The 16,889-nt window shown below is 42.2% G+C and overlaps 1 protein-coding gene across 2 annotated transcripts in view; it reads right to left on the reverse strand.

The window, feature by feature from the left end:
- Positions 1–16,889, reverse strand: part of OBSL1 (obscurin like cytoskeletal adaptor 1) — a 234,381-nt gene that overhangs the window by 20,175 nt on the left and 197,317 nt on the right. For both annotated transcript variants that reach the window (XM_033947138.1, XM_033947137.1), the window contains 2 exons: positions 13,561–13,673; positions 4,025–4,178 (listed from right to left, as the gene is read on the reverse strand). In XM_033947138.1, coding sequence (XP_033803029.1) covers positions 4,025–4,178; positions 13,561–13,673 — 267 coding nt within the window. The remainder of the gene's footprint in view (positions 1–4,024; positions 4,179–13,560; positions 13,674–16,889) is intronic.

The raw sequence follows: 16,889 nt of genomic DNA on the forward strand, positions 1-16,889 counted from the left end.
AAGGCTTCTACCAGTGGCCTGCGCCTGACCCGGAAGCCTTCTCTCTGACGTCGCAAAGTCAGAGGGAAGGCTTCCAGATGAGGTGTGAGACGCGCATGAGGAGCCGCTTCCCACAGCTTTGTGCAATGCAGCACTCAGGGAGCCAGCCCGAAGACCCTGCGTTGATCGCACCATGGACCAGTCTGAAGCTAACACTGGGGGGCAGGCCAGAAAGCAAGACACATGGAGGGAGCGAGACAACAACGGTAGAGGAAATGCTTTTATATAGTGATTTTGCATCTGCTGTCTGTTCAGGAAGAAATGCATTTGTTTGGTTTTCTCTGGGGGTTGTACTGCTTGAAGAGTCTTGCATCTTAGAGTTTGTTTGAATATTAGTACTTTTAGTTTTTAGACCTGCATTTGCATGGGGTTATCTGTTTTCTGGTAGAAATGAATGTTGAAAAGCATACAGTGCTTTCTGTATTTTAATTTTGTGGTTAACCATTATGTGTTGTTAATATGATTATATTGTATGTGTGTATATATGAAAAATGGATGGAAAAAATGGTGTTACAATTAGTACTATTATGGGGGTGGGGTCTGGGGTGGAGATGGGAAGGTTGGTCGGCCCGGCACTTCAGCATCCTCTTTATGGGGAAGGGAAACAGGGAGATCTCAGAACTTGGCGACGGCCTGTTCCCTGATTGCGGCAGCAGTGACAGCCTGTTCCCTGGCGGTGGCGGCCTGTTCCCCAATGGCGGTGGCTTGGAGGAGGGCAGGGAGAAAGAAAGAAATGGGGGCATGGAGAGAGAAAGAAAGGGGCAGGGTGAAAGAAAGAAAAAGTTGGGGGAGGGAATGAAGTCTGGACCAACTTTATGGAAAAATGTCTCCAGACAGCAAAGGTAAAAAACGGACTTTACTGACTAAAATATGTTAGCTTTGGGAAATGTATATAGCAGATGTCTTTGTATTGTGTTCAAAAGAAAAGGAAATGCATTTCTGGTTTTATTTCTACAGTGTTGAAGTACTTGTTGACCCTTGCTGTGACTGGTGGGGATCCCCAAGCATCGCCAGCAGAGGACCTCCTCTAGAGATGGCCAGAACTCCCCTCCACCAAGCACAGCAGTCGCTGGCAACATCCATGAGCCACTGAGGTGCCAGCATCTGTGACTCAGGGACGCTACTGCTGCCTGCCAAGCTTGGCAAAAGGGACCCCCGGCCAACTGCAAAGGAAGTCCTCAGCTGACAGCTTGGGGGTTCTTATCAGCTGAGTATTTATATTTTATATTTGCATTAGAGGCTCTGGTAGAAACCCGTTTACAAAGTATGTATTCTTCAATTAATATTTCTAAATTAATAAAGTCTCTTTGCTTATTTGTAAATGGGTTTCTACAAGAGCCTTTAATTCAGTAGCATAATTAAATGAAATAACTATTTCTGAAGTTTATAGGGACGGGCGGGAACGGAGGGGATTCCTCACGGGGACGGGTGGGGACGGAGGGGATTCCTCGTGGGGACGGAGGGATTCCTCGCGGGGACGGGTGGGGACGGGTGGGATTCCTCAAGGGAACGGGTGGGATTTTGGCGGGGACGGGTGGGATTTCTGTCCCCGCGCAACTCTCTAATTCTTGCACTGTACTAAACTGTATCTCCATAACTTGCACTGTAAGTTGCCTTGAACCTTTTTGGGCATAGTGCAATTCACAAGTCTCAGATTCAATTAGATACAGAGGCATTCTTAGTATTTTTTACCATCCCTTTTCTAATAATTTCTAGTATCTTGTTTGCTTTTTTGGCCACCGCTGCACATTGGGTGGAAGGTTTCAGTGTATTGTCTATGCCAGTGGTCTCCAACTCCAACCCTTTGTAGGGCCACATTTTGGATTTGTAGGTACTTGAAGGGCCTCAGGAAAAAAAAAAAGTTAATGTCTTATTAAAGAAATGAGGTAAAACTCTTTATAGTTTATAAATCTTTCCTTTTGGCTAAGTCTTAATAATAATATTGTAATTTATAGCTAAAGAGACATATGATCAAGAAACTGTTTTAGTTTTACTTTTGTGATTATGATAAACATACCGAGGGCCTCAAAATAGTACCTGGCAGGCTGCATGTGGCCCCTGGGCTGCGAGTTTGAGACCACTGGTCTACACTGACAGATCTTTTTCTGTGGGCACTGACCCCTAAGATGGATCCTAGCATCTAGTAACTATGATTTGGATTATTCTTCCCAATATGAATCACTTTGCATTTGTCTGCATTAAACTTCATCTGCTATTTGCATGCCCAGTCTTCCAATTTCCTAAAATCTACCTGAAATTTTTCAGTCTTCATGCATTTTAACAACTTTGAACAGTTAAGTGTCATCTGCAAATTTAATCACCTTACTCGAAGTTCCAAGTTATGGATCATTTATAAGTAAAATAAATAGCACCAGTCCCAGTTCACCACGGGGTAATAGTGTTTGAAGATCTGAAGGCAAAGAAACAGTGTGACAAGGCGGTGACTGAAGGATGCTAGATTGTATAAAGAGAAGCGTAACCAGTAGAAGAAAGAAGGTGTTGATGCCCCTGTATAGGTCATTGCTGAGGCCCCACTTCTGTATTCAGTTTTGGAGACCGTATCTGGCAAAGGACATAAGAAGACTTGAAGCGGTCCAGAGATAGGCAACAAAAATGGTTGGAGGTTTGCACCAAAAGATGTATGAGGAGAGACTAAAAGAACTGACTATGTATACTCTAGAGGCGAGGAGAGTCAGGGTATTAACATAGAACAAAGTCTTTTCCAGAGAAAGGAAAATGGTAAAACCAGAGGGCATAATTTGAGATTGAGGGGTGGTAGACTCAAGAGTAATGTTAGGAAATTCTTCTTTACGGAGAGGTGATTGATGTGTAGAATGCACTCCTGAGGGAGGTGGTAGAGAGGAAAATGGTGACAGAGTTCAAACTAGAGTGGGATGAACACAGAGGATCTTGAATCAGAAACTAATGGTATATATTGAAGAAATAAGGCCAATACTGGGCAGACTTGTACGGTCTGTGTTCTGTATATGGCTACTCAATTGAGGATGGGCTGCGGAGGGCTTCGACGGCTGGGATGGTTTAGATGGGCTGGAATGCGCTTGGATGGAGACTCCAGTAGATAGAACCTAAGCACAGTACTTGGCAGAGCTCTGGGTTTCTGACCCAGAAATATCTAAGAAAAAGGACCATTTAAATTAAATCATTAATTTATAGAGAGTGTAAGGTTGGGCAGATTGGATGAACCATTCTAGGCTTTATCTGCCGTCATTTACTATGTTACCATTGCTGCAATATGGTTCCAAAATAATAATGAGGAGTTATTTTTGCATACTGTAGTTTGAAATGATTGTTTTCTTACTGTCCATGTTAATAATGGTTTTCTTGCTATTTAACTGTTATGCCCATTGTTTCTTGGTAATTTTAACAAGTTATAGGATGCATTTTATGTTTTGCTTGAATTTATATGATCTTTTAAATGTGGATTGGGAATGGGAAAGAAATTTAGGGGTGGTGAGGGGAGAGTGTGGTGCAGTGATTAAAGCTACAGCCTCAGCACTCTGAGCTTATGGGTTTAAACCCACACTGCTCCTTGTGACCCTGGGCAAGTCACTTAATCCCCTCCACTGGGATAGACAGAGAAAAATGCTTGAGTACATAAATAAATTCATGTAAACCATTCTGAGCTCCCCTGAGAGAACAATATAGAAAATTGGGGGGCGGGGTGGGGTTAGGGATCTGGTTATGTCTCATACACATCTCTACTGTACATTGGGGGATGTACAGCCTAAGCTTATGGAGGTCCAGGCTGATAGTCAGTTGATTATTGGTCAGGATCCACATTGGTCCTGGTGGCTATCTTCAGTCCAGTCAAATATCAATATTGAATGTTGGTGCCCAGAGATGATATCTACCTAACATATCTGGTATTAATTTCAGAACTTCACCATCTAGTAGTAGTTTATAGTTTGATATTCTACAGTTCAAAATACAATCTCACAAAGCCTCTCTTCCTCTATGACCCTACCATAGACCTGTAGTGTGGAAGACACTGCACAGTCTCCAGCATCACACGTATAGGTTCCAGCATCTTCCAATCTGCAGTGACTGAGCTGCACAATGCGACGACGTCCCATGGAGTAGATACGGCAGTTTGGACCGGGTTCTATTTCCTTTCCATCCTAAGGCATAAGAGAAGAGAAGATTATTACATGCTTCTGTGTCTACTGAATTCAATTATCTGTTAATGTAACTAGATTTTTGTCCCAACCTGTAAAATCAGGCAATTACTACATTATTTTCTTAAAAATTTTGAAGGCCAATGTCTGAACACCTGAACAAGAAAGCAATTCATCTGTTAAAAGTAAATGAGATTGGCATTTTGTCTTTTTCATGTTATAAAAGTGACCATGCCATAGAGTTATCTGTCACCTGCAGTTGCATTACTGAGGAAGTGTAAAAGGTGCTATTACAGGATTGGGGGGGGGAGGGGGGAGAGCAGGTGTCAGAGGTCACTAATTGAACCCGTCAGTTCCAGAAATCATGAACAGAGCTGTGCACACCTACCTTCTATTCTGGGATGTAGTTATACCAGGCTATATTCTGTTCAGGAAAGACAGGTTAGGAAGAAAAGGAGGGGGAGTAGCGTTATATGTTAAAGATCATATTAAAGCCTCACAATTGCAGGATCTGCAGGGCAAGGAAGAATTTGGAAAGAGGGGGTAATGGTGAATATATTTGCATTGGTTGATATACAGGCCTCCTTTACAGATGGAAGAAGTGGACAGAGAATTAATAGTAGACATTCAGAATACAGTATATCTAAAAAAGGGGAAGTCTTACTAATAGGTGATTTTAACATGCCGGATGTTGATTGGGGTATCCCTATTGCAGGGTCTTCTAGAAGTAGGGAGATTCTGGATTCTCTACAAGGAGAACTGTTCCAGCAGTTGGTAATGGAACCTACACGGAATGGGGGTCATACTGGACTTAGTGCTTGCAAACAGGGAAAGTGTTTCTGATGTTATAATGGGTGATCATCTGGCATCCAGTGATCACTGCATGGTACTGTTTAATATTACGATAGATATAGAGAGGGCTCATTCAAAAGCAAAGGTTCTAGACTTTAAAAAAAAAACTAACTTTGTTCGGATGGGGGTTTACATCAAGGAATTATTATCTGGAAGGGAATGTCTGGAAAGAGTGGAAATGCAGTGGGCAAAACAGAAAGGAGCGATTGTAAGGGCGACAAACCTTTTTGTGAGGCAAGTAAGTAAAAGTAAGAGGAAAAGAAGGCCACTTTGGTTCTCATAAACTACAAAAGATTGCAGAAAGAGGAAGACAGTCAAAAATATCTGGAAAAGTTAAGAGAGGCTGGTTGTGTAGTCAGGAAAACAAAGAAGCAAATGGAAGAAAAATTAGCTAACACAGTAAAACGGGGAGAGACAAGACATTTTTTAGATATATTAGTGATAGGAAGAAGTGCAAAAGTGGCATTGTGAGACTCAAAGGTGAAGGGGAGGAATATGTAGAAATTGATAAAGAAAAGGCCAAATTGCTTAACAAATATTACTGTTCTGTGTTCATGGCTGAAGCACTGGGAGCAGGACCGCAGAAGTCAAACATGAATAGGGATGGAAGGGTATTAGACACCGATCGATTTTCAGAGGGTAGTGTTTGTGAGGAGCTAGCTAAAATAAAGGTAGACAAAGTGATGGGGCCGGATGGTGTACATCCAAGGGTGCTGAAGGAACTTAGGGAAGTTCTGGTAGCTCCGCTTACTGACCTTTTCAATGAGTCTCTAGAGTCGGTTCCTGTTCTTTAGTTTCTCGAGTGACCAGATCCTGGCCCTGGAGTTGTGCCAACTTGGTATCAATCAGGAGCAGCTGTTTTACTAGGACAGTTTTTAGGGCCACTGTCACCTCCAAAGTGATTTTGTCGACCCACACTGAGCTGATCATCGAGCTCGTGGGACTAGCGGCCACTGCCAACTTGTCCTTGGACCCCTGTATACGCTCTTGGTCTTTCTTCGCTCTTTTTGAAGTCATCCGGCTTCTCTAAATTCTCCCAAAACACACACCAGGAGCGCTAAAGAGATTCTAAGGCAGTGGATCTATTATGGGCATCCTAAAGTTGAAGAAAAGTTAAGGATTTTCGAAGGGCGGCAGGAGAGTCACAGATCACTATCCTCTCCTGAGCATGGCATCATGTGATCCCCATGCACAGTTGATGTAAACTTAATTTTACAATATGACTGATTTGAAGATTGAAACAGCCATATGGGAAAATAGTTGTAGCCATGCGCCCTGGATTTCTGGAAAAGCTCTCAACAATATATTATGAGTTCAACAGATCCACATTGCCAATGCTTTTTCAATATTAAGTACCAAATTATGTTCTGACAACCAATTAATTGATTCAATTCGCTGTTAAAGTCCATAATGGCTGTACAATATCTTGATTTATCTTTATTCCAAATTTGATATATCGCCAAACTGTGGCATAGCCAAAGCTCAGGGATATACAATTAAATTTATAAAATTAATTAATAAAAGGAAAGTTCTGATAAAGATTTGTATAAAAGATGCTTCTGTAAAAGGCACAGGGGAACAGGACCAAGAACATCAACAGAAGCTCCTCATTATCTGCCATGCCAGCTGCCTAAGTAGACAACCTGATAAACAACAGACTGAGGTTCTAGACCCCCCCCCCCAGGAAAGAGACTTGAGAGTATTAGTCGACAAGTCGATGAAGCCGTCCGCACAAAGTGCGGCGGCAGCAAAAAGGGTGAACAGAATGCTGGGAATGATTAAGAAGGGGATCACGAACCGATTGGAGAAGGTTATCATGCCTCTGTACTGGGCCATGGTACGCCCTCATCTGGAATACACTGCACTGGTTGCCATACATGAAGAAGGACACAGTATTTCTCGAAAGGGTCAAGAGAAGAGCGACTAAAATGGTTAAGGGGCTGGAGGAGTTGCCGTACAGTGAGAGATTAGAGAAACTGGGCCTCTTCTCCCTTGAAAAGAGAAGACTGAGAGGGGACATGATCGAAACATTCATGAAAATGAAGGGAATAGACTTAGTAGATAAAGACAGGTTGTTCACCCTCTCCAAGGTAGAGAGAACGCTAGGGCACTTTCTAAAGTTAAAAGGGAATAGATTCCGTACAAACATAAGGAAGTTCTTCTTCACCCAGAGTGGTGGAAAACTGGAACGCTCTTCTAGAGGCTGTTATAGGGGAAAACACCCTCCAGGGATTTAAGACAAAGTTGGACGGGTTCCTGTTGAACTGGAACGTATTCAGGTAGGGCTGGTCTCAGGGCACTGGTCTTTGACCTGGGGGCCACCACGGGAGCGGACTGCTGGGCACAATGGACCACTGGTCTGACCCAGCAGTGGCAAATTCCTATGTTCTTATATCTTTCATTCTACAGTTTGTGAATACTCTGGGCTCTCAGGTAGTTTTTGCCTTAGGGAGTGAGGCCCAGATTCTAAATCCGGCACTGTTAGGTGCTGGTCCAGTGCCTACTGGCACCTTCCTACGTTAATTATTTTAATTGACTGCATTGTTGAAATCCAATTATAAGAAATAAAGTAGGCGCCACGAGGTGCATACAAAACTTGGTGTGGTTATGGGCGGGGTTGACGTTTGGCACCGGCTACTAAGCATAATTCTGCATTAAAAGTAGGCACTGGAAATGTAGGACTGCAAAACTCCAGTGCTGTAATCAGAGTGGCATATGACCAGCGCCTGCTGATTATGGCGCCACTTTCAGAATCTGGGCCTGTGTGCTGGGATTCCATATCACTTTTATAATTTTTTTCATTCATTCAGGGGACCTTCCAATGTCTAGTCTTACTACTGTTTCCATTTTTGTTGTAGACTTTATCTTTGTAAATAAACTCTTTTCTGTTTGTTATGTGTGGGTCCTTGTGGCTTCTTGTCTGATTCTGTCTAGATTTTAAGCTGTAATATAATGACTATGTTTTTATTATGCACATCGCTTAGAAGGTTTATAGGCGATATTATCAATTTTTAAATAAACCTGAAACCTGATAAACCTGCTTATCAGGGAATAATAGAAGAGACAAACAAGTAAAATTAGAACCATGATCCAAACCCTGCTGCGTACTCCAAGGGTCGCCTTTATCCCCAACACTCTTCAATTTCTACATTGCATCCATCGGCACCTGCCTAGACAAATTAGGATTAACTTCTTATAGCTATGCAGACGACATCACCATCCTCCTCCCTTTTGATCAACCAACACACTCCATGACAGACAAACTAAATAGAACACTAGATACAGTGGCAACATGGATGAAAGATCACAAACTAAAACTGAACCCAGACAAAACAAAATTTATACTTCTTGAAAAAACATAAAACCCCAACCATAACAAACTTAGTAATAAACTCAATCACATACCCTATTCAACCCACCCTAAGACTTCTGGGAGTGATGACAGACAGATGCTGTACCATGCAACCACAAATCAACAAAACAATACAGAAATCATTGGTGGTCATGCGAAACTTAAGGCAAATCCGAAAATTCTTTGACAGAAAACAATTCCAGCTCGTGGTCCAATCCATAGTCCTAGGACTTCTAGACTACTGCAACATCCTCTATCTCTCCTGCCCCACAGTCATGATAAAACAACTACAAACAGTACAAAACACAGCCCTGAGACTGATCTATTCGCTGAAGAAATACGACCACAACACCGCCGCATACATCAACTCACACTGGCTCCCAATACAAGCAAGAATACAATTCAAATTCTACTGTCTACTATTTAAAGCAATGAATAGAGACAGCCCAATCTACTTGAACAACCACCCTATCCAACCTGCCATAACCAGACTAAGGAGAACCCAGACACCATTCACTTATCCCCCAATCAGAGGCGTTAAATGCAAAAAAATGTACAATGGCTTACTGTCCACGCAGGCAGCAAAACTTGACCACCAACTAGCCAATCTACTGATAATAATAATAACTTTATTTTTATATACCACCATACCACAAACAGTTCTAAGCGGTTTACAAGGGAAGAGACTGTATACAGACTTTACAGAGAACTTTCAAAATTACATTGGCATGCTAAGTTTAGTCAGGTTTATCTGGAAGTGTTTTGGAAGTACATCAGGTTGAAGTGGGGTCAGAGAAATTTGTCAAAGAGATGAATTTTCTAAACATTTGGTACGAAAGTGCATTTGAGATGAAGTTGGTTAAACATTTGCTCCATTTTTAACCAACTTCATCTCAAATGCACTTTCGTACCAAACGTTTAGAAAGTCAATAAAAACTCATCTCTTTGACAAATTTCTCTGACCCCACTTCAACCTGATGTACTTCCAAAACACTTCACAACATCAGACTACAAAACTTTCAGAAAAGAAATAAAAATCCTGCTATTCAAGAAATCAATCAAGATAAACTAACTTCGCAGGAAGCATTTCAATCCCCAAAGTAACCCGCTCAACTATGTAACTCTTCTAGAATTGTCCAGATAACCTAAACTAAACTAAACCTTAGGTTTGTATACCGCATCTTCTCCGCAATCATAGAGCTCGGTATGGTTTACAGGGCTAAGATAGAAAGGAACTCCAGAGGAGGGTTATAGGATTAAGTGTAAAGAAGATATAGAGGGTTTTAGGGTGCCAGAGAGGGAGGAAGTGTTACATTTTTGAGAAAAGTTTTCAGATGTTTACGGAAGAGTTGGAGGGAGCTTGAATTTCGGAGTGGGGATGTAAGGTTGTTCCAGAGCTCAGTGATTCTAAAGGGGAGGGATGTCCCTAGTTTTCCAGCATGGGATATACCTTTTATAGAAGTGAAGGATAGTTTTAATTTTGGAGAGGATCTGGTGGAATTAGGATTAGAGGAATTCCAAGATAGTGGAATAACAGGAGGAAGAGTGCTGTGTAGGATCTTGAAAGTTAGGCAGGCACATTTGAAGTGGACTCTGGAGATTACTGGAAGCCAGTGAAGCTTGGACAGAAGTGGTGAGACGTGGTGAAATTTACTTTTTGCAAAAATAAGCTTAGCCGCGGCATTCTGAATCTGCTGGAGTCTATGGAGGCTTTTCTTAGTTAGGCTTAAGTAGATAGAGTTGCAATAGTCTAATCTGGAGAGGATGATGGATTGTACAAGGACGGCAAAGTGTTTTTGATGGAAGCAGGATCTCACTTTCCTCAGCATATGAAGGCTAAAAAAACATTTTACCAAGGAGTTGAGATGGTCATTGAAGGATAGTGAAGAGTCCATGATGATGCCCAGAACTTTGCTTGAGAACTCAAGCTGTAATGTGGGGCCGGAGGACAATGGAATGGAGGTGGGTAAATGGTCTAATATTGGACCAAGCCAAAGTAGTTTTGTTTTGGACTCGTTTACTTTCATTTGTACAGTGAGGGCCCAGGATTGGAGGTTCGTTATACATGAGGATATGTTCTCTGAGCGGTTAGTAAGGTTCGAGTCGGTCTCGAGGAGGACAAGGATGTCATCAGCATAAGTATAAAATGTTTCTAGGGGGGATAGATGGAGGAGTTTCAGAGAGGACATATAGATATTGAAAAGAATAGGAGATAGAGGTGAACCTTGCGGGACTCCCCATGTCGGTTTCCAGGGGGAGGATGAGGTGCCGTTCATGTTAACGGTGTAAGAACGGGAATGTAAGAATTTTGAGAACCAGTCTAGAACTGTGGAGTTGATGCCTATCTCGGAGAGTTGGAAAACTAGAATATCATGATGGACAATGTCAAAAGCTGCAGAAAGGTCAAATTGTAGAAGAACAGCGAACTTATTACGAGAATGAAGTTGTTGAACCTTAGAGATTAGTGAGGCCAATAGGGATTCGGTGCTGAAATTGGGTCTGAATCCATATTGGTAAGGAAGGAGAATAGAGAATCTTTCTAAGTAGGATGAGAGTTGGGAAGATATGATAGACTCTAGCATCTTGGTTAGGAGAGGGATATTTGCTATTGGATGATAGCTGGATGGTGTGGAGGGGTCTAGGTCAGATTTTTTCAGTAATGGGGTCAAAGCAATGTGTCCCATTTCAGAAGAGAATAGGCCCAATAGAAGGGCAGAGTTTATAAGTTTGGTGAGAGATGCGATGGCCTGTGTGGGAATTTTCTCAAATAGGTAGGAGGGGAATGGGTCCAAGGTACAGTTGCAAGTTTTTAGTTTGAGGCAGAGTTTAGAGACCTGCGATTCGGATACAAGCTCAAAGGCAGTCCAGGATCTGTTGGCTGGGATGGGGTTGGAGATAGGTAGGGTAGGGATGGAATCGGTGGGCACCAGGGAGTTATAGGAGATTACAGGTGGGAAGGAGCATCTTAAAGAAGTAACCTTTTCATAGAAGAATTTTGCTAGAACATCGGCTGACGGAGAAGAGGGGAGCAGGGTGGAGTCGTTTTTAGAGGTTAAGGAGCGCCATATGTTAAACAATTCACTATTCTGGTTGTTGGATCTGGAGATCTTGTCTCTGTAGTAGTTCTTCCTAGCTTTTTTTAATATTGTATTGTAGAGCTTAATATTGACCCTCCAGGTCTGTCTATCTGTAGGGGATTTAGATTTTTTCCATTTGCGCTCCAAAGCTCAACATTTCTGCTTCAGTTCTCTGTGAAATGGAAGGTACCAGGGGGCCTTATGAGGGTAGGAGATGGTTTTAGTGGATAGTGGGGCAAGAGAGTGGTAGGATTCGGAGAGGGCGATCCAGTTGTGCCAATTGGTTTCTGAATCTGCGAGCTTGAGGACAGAGGAGAAATGATTGAGGAAATTGGTCCAGAACAGATCACTCGTAATTTTTTTGCGGAAGGTAATGGAATTGGAGGAACGGGATGGGGCCCCAAGATGCGACATGAAAATGGGGAGACAGAAAGCCCCTAAGAAGTGGTCTGACCAAGGGACGTGTTCCCAACGAGCGTCATCGGCTGAAGTTTTATAAGTGGTAAGATCGAGGAAACTGATGAAGTCTAGTGTGTGCCCTTTTTCATGGGTTGGAGAGGAAGCAGGGGGGGAAAACCTAGAGAGGTGAGGGAGTTGTTAAATTCAATCGCGTCCTTGCTAGTGATGTCGTCAAGGTGGAGATTAATATCGCCATTGATCAGTAATCTTTGAAATTTAAGGAAGGCATTTGTTATGGTCTTGAGGACGAGATCAGAGGAATTGATCCAAGGGGTAGGTGGCCGGTATAGTAACAAGATACCCAGTGGGTGAAAGCGGAGTTCATCGTTGACTGAGGCTAGCATATATTCTAGTGAGGGGTGGCTGCCCTTTTCAAGGAGCTGAACATCAAAGAAAGATTTGTAGAGGAGTGCCAGGCCGCCTCCTTTTCGGTTAGATCTGGGTGAGAAGAGGCCTTGGTAACCATGGGAACAGAGTTCGTTTTGTGTAAATAGGTCATCTTTAGCAATCCATGATTTTGTGATGCACAAGAATCCAGGGTCAAAATCATCAAGAAGGTCTTTCAAAATTTGAATCTTGTTGCATGCGGATCTGGCATTGCAATAAAGTGTCGGGACTGGGGTGACAGAGTCAGAGGCATGGATGGGGAGATTAGCAGGGGGCAGAGGCTTTAAGGACGCATGGTTGACTTTTTGGGGTTTTTTTTTTTTTTTTTTTTTTTTTTGAAAAGGTGACTTCTGGTGCGCATCAGCTTGGGGATTCTGAGGCCAGGGCAGATATTACTGGCATTTGGGGAGTCGAGTGGGATGGGAGTGGGAGGTTTCAGGCAGAGGGAAGTGTTGAAAGAAGAGCATAGTAGGAGAAGAAGGAGCCAGAGGGGTGGCTTCATGGTGAGGCTGAGGGAAGCCTTTGGGCTGGGAGGCAGGGCTGAATTTGGTTTGCGTGCAAGTAATCTCCAGCAGAGGAGAGGTTTAGCGACAGCTCAGGGAGGGGGCTAGGGACTTATTTAATCTCTGAGAGATGATTTAAGTCTGGAGGACAACATGGTATCTAGTTGAGTAATGGCAGAATAAAAATCACTAATGTAATGTAATGTAATTCTGAACTTTGGGACCTTGTCATTAGACATTTACATGTCTATATCTTATACCAACCAGTAGGGGTCAGCATGAGCTGTTACCCTCACACCTTCCATCAAGGTCACGTTTGTCTCACTATGTTCACCTCAATAAACTTCATCCCTCACTTTATAATTAGAGAATGATTAGTGGAAGTTTAGAAAAATTATAAAAACAAAGTTGGTTTCTAAACATTTTTCTGAATTTGAATATTTTTTTTGCTGCAACGTATGTATATTTTATTTGCATAAAATTATAAAAGTTCATCAAGCTTTTGCTGGAGGCAGTCTATAAAACTTTGGATTATTATACTTTATTTAATCTGGTCTTTACATTTTTGTTTAGGCTTCCTTTTATAAACAGTTTGAACTTTTTAAAAATTGAGACAGTAATAGATACAGGAAGAGACAAAGGAACAGAAAGAGACATACACAGAGAGTGAGGCAGAGACATGAGAGAGCAGAAGACCTGGGGAGACAAATACAGTTATCAACAGCACAAACCAGATTCTTCAAATGAGCAATTACCTTATACCATTTCACCTCAGCAGCAGCACGAGAGAGCTCACACTCAAATCTAGCGCCAACAGTCTCTGGCACACCAACATCCTGTGACTTTCTAATAATGGTGACAGGACGCTCTGAGGGGAGAAAGATGCACAAAGAGAGAAGTGACCCTCAGAACCAGCAGTGTTGCCGAGAAATTTATTTATTCAATTTTCTATACTGTTCACCCAGGAGAGCTCACGATGGTTTACATGAATTTATTCAGGTACTCAAGAATTTTTCCCTGTTTGTCCCGGTGGGCTCACAATCTAATGTACCTGAGGCAATGGGGGGGATTTGAACACACAATCCCAGGGAGCTGAGGATGTAGTTTTACTCAGTGCCTCACACTCTCCTACTATTAATACTCCCACTACAGGAGCTGACACAACTGCTGCCATCTTTGGGACATTGCTGTGAACAAGGCTGCCCTGTGAACTTCTAAAAGCTAAGTTACTCAGCATTTCATATTCTGCTCTTTTCACTGGTTTTCAGCATTATATCTGCTTAATTTCTCTTCTCATCCCTGTTTCTTACTTAAAAAAAAAAAGCACAAAAAATAAACCCTTCTCTTTCCTCTGTTAAATCTTATTTCCTCTTCCTCTTCATAGGAAAAAGGGTAAGACTTTGTTAACTCTAATTAAATCCTGGTGCCTGTGGCTCAGGGTGACTAAAGTAGGGAAAATCCTGTTATAAATCCTGTGTTTTAGGATAGCACTGATAGAACCTGCATTTTTGTTTAAAATACTGTGTTTTAGGTGGTATAGAGCCTATATTTCTGTCTTACTAGCATTCAGCCATTGTTTTCTGCTGATTAGGTGGAGAAGGGAGGGGCTCTGTTTTACTTCTAAGGTTAATTGCATTATCTTTGGGACATTGCTGTGAACAAGGCTGCCCTGTGAACTTCTAAAAGCTAAGTTACTCAGCATTTCATATTCTGCTTTTTTCACTGGTTTTCAGCATTATATCTGCTTAATTTCTCTTCTCATCTCTGTTTCTTACTTAAAAAAAAAAGCACAAAAAAATAAACCCTTCTCTTTCCTCTGTTAAATCTTATTTCCTCTTTCCCTTTCCGTTCATAGGAATAAGGGTAAGACTTATAGTCCCACCAACCCCAGGGACCACTATTCATATATAGAGACCCATATAATCAGGACTACTCAAATCAAGTCACTTCACAACCAATCAAGATGACCTTTATTCTATGCAATCACTGTGGTGCTTTAATTCAAAGACATACTATTTGGAGGCTTAAGGCTTGCCCCATCTGTCTTCAACTTGCCAGTATTAAGGAGGAGCTCTGCAAACTTAAACAGGAATTGAATACAATTAAAGCAGCTTCCATCACTCCACAAAATCATACCAACTTACCACCTCTACCTCAAAGAATAAAACAGCCCAGGAATAAATGGGTCACAGTAGGCTCAGGAAGACTGCGACATGTAACACAGAAACATCCACCTTCACTGATATTACCTCTACAGAATTCCTTCGCTCCACTAGTGCACTGCGATACTCAAGAAAACAGAAGGGAGGTGGGACTGGAACCAATGAAGGTAACTCAAGAGAACAAGCGCACCCTAAGTACAAATAAAAAAGCCAAAAACAGAAAACTATTACTGTTGGGGGATTCCATCATCAGAGGCATTAACCTTGGAACACAGGGCGAGGAGACCAAAATAGTGAAATGTCTTCCAGGATCCTCAGCTACCAGGAGTTCCAGGCAAATACTGACTATAATTAAGGAAGAAACTAAGGATTTTAACACTGATGTTGTTATCCATCTGGGAACAAATGACCTGGCCAACAACTCCACACTTGCAGCACAGAAAGCTTTTCGGGAGCTTGGTGAGGGCGTGAAACCTTTTGTAAAGACTTTAGCTTTTTTTGAAATACTGCCTGCATATAGAAAGGGAGAGCAAAGAGTGAAAAACACAGAGGACTTTAATAGATGGCTCAGAGCCTGGTGTCATCAAGAAGGCTTCAGGTAGATAGCAGGATGGGGAAATACATGGAAGGACAAGAAGCTATATTGCACTGATGGGCTACATATTACTACAGCAGGAAAAAGAAACCTTGCAGAGAAATTTAGACAATATTTTTCTAGGCATTTAAACTAGAAGGTGGGGGTGGTGTATGTACGAAGGACAATTATAGAGACCACCCCCGGCAAAAGAAAAGATGTGATAGTAGTAAAGGCTGCAACATAAGAAATATCAGCAACTCATTTCTTAGTATTGCAACGGAAAGTGAAACGACACAAAAATCCATACGAAAAAGGAGATTATTGCTGAAAATAGCTGGAAAGCGATGACCACAAATGCTCGCAGTCTAAGCAACAAAATTCATGATCTGCAAGCCCTGATGTTAGAGGCAGATCTAGATATTGTTGCTATCACAGAGACATGGTTCAGTGAATCACATGGATGGGATGCAAACATACCGGGATATAATCTTTTTAGGAAGGACAGAGATGGTCATAAAGGTGGAGGAGTAGCTCTCTATGTAAAGATCAATATCCAAGCGACCGAAATGCAAGGGACCTGGGGAGAGGAAGAAGTGATATGGATTGCTCTGAAAAGAGAAGATGGAACTTCTATCTACGTAGGTGTAGTCTATAGACCTCCGACTCAATCGCAGCAAATTGATAAGGATCTGATTGTGGATATCCAATAGTTTGGAAGGAAAGAAGAGGTTCTGCTGTTGGGAGATTTCAACCTGCCAGATGCGGACTGGAATGTTCCGTCTGCGGAATCGGAAAGAAGTAGGGAGATTGTGGATGCCTTTCAAGAGGCTCTGCTCAGACAAATGGTGACGGAACCCACAAGGGAAAAAGCGATATTGGATCTGGTCCTCACAAATGGAGAGAGTATCTCTAATGTTCGAGTGGGTGCTCACCTGGGTAGTAGCGATCATCAAACGGTTTGGTTTGATATAACGTCTAAAGTGGAGAGCGGCCGCACGATACTTAAAGTCCTACATTTCAAATGTACGGACTTTAATGCAATGGGAAAGTACCTAAAGAAAGAGCTGTTAGGATGGGAGGACATAAGAGAAGTGGAAAGACAGTGGTCTAAGCTGAAAGGAGCGATAAAAATGGCTACGGACCTTTATGTGAAGAAAATCAATAAAAACAAGAGAAAAAGGAAGCCGATATGGTTCTCCAACCTAGTGGCTGAGAAAATAAAGGCGAAAGAGTTGGCGTTCATGAAATATAAAAAAACCCAAGAAGAGGAGAGCAGAAAGGACTACAGGGTGAAACTGAAAGAAGCCAAGAGAGAGATACGTTTGGCGGAGGCACAGGCGGAAGA

The sequence above is a fragment of the Geotrypetes seraphini genome, chromosome 5 (assembly GCF_902459505.1).
Source record: "Geotrypetes seraphini chromosome 5, aGeoSer1.1, whole genome shotgun sequence".
NCBI lineage: Eukaryota > Metazoa > Chordata > Amphibia > Gymnophiona > Dermophiidae > Geotrypetes > Geotrypetes seraphini.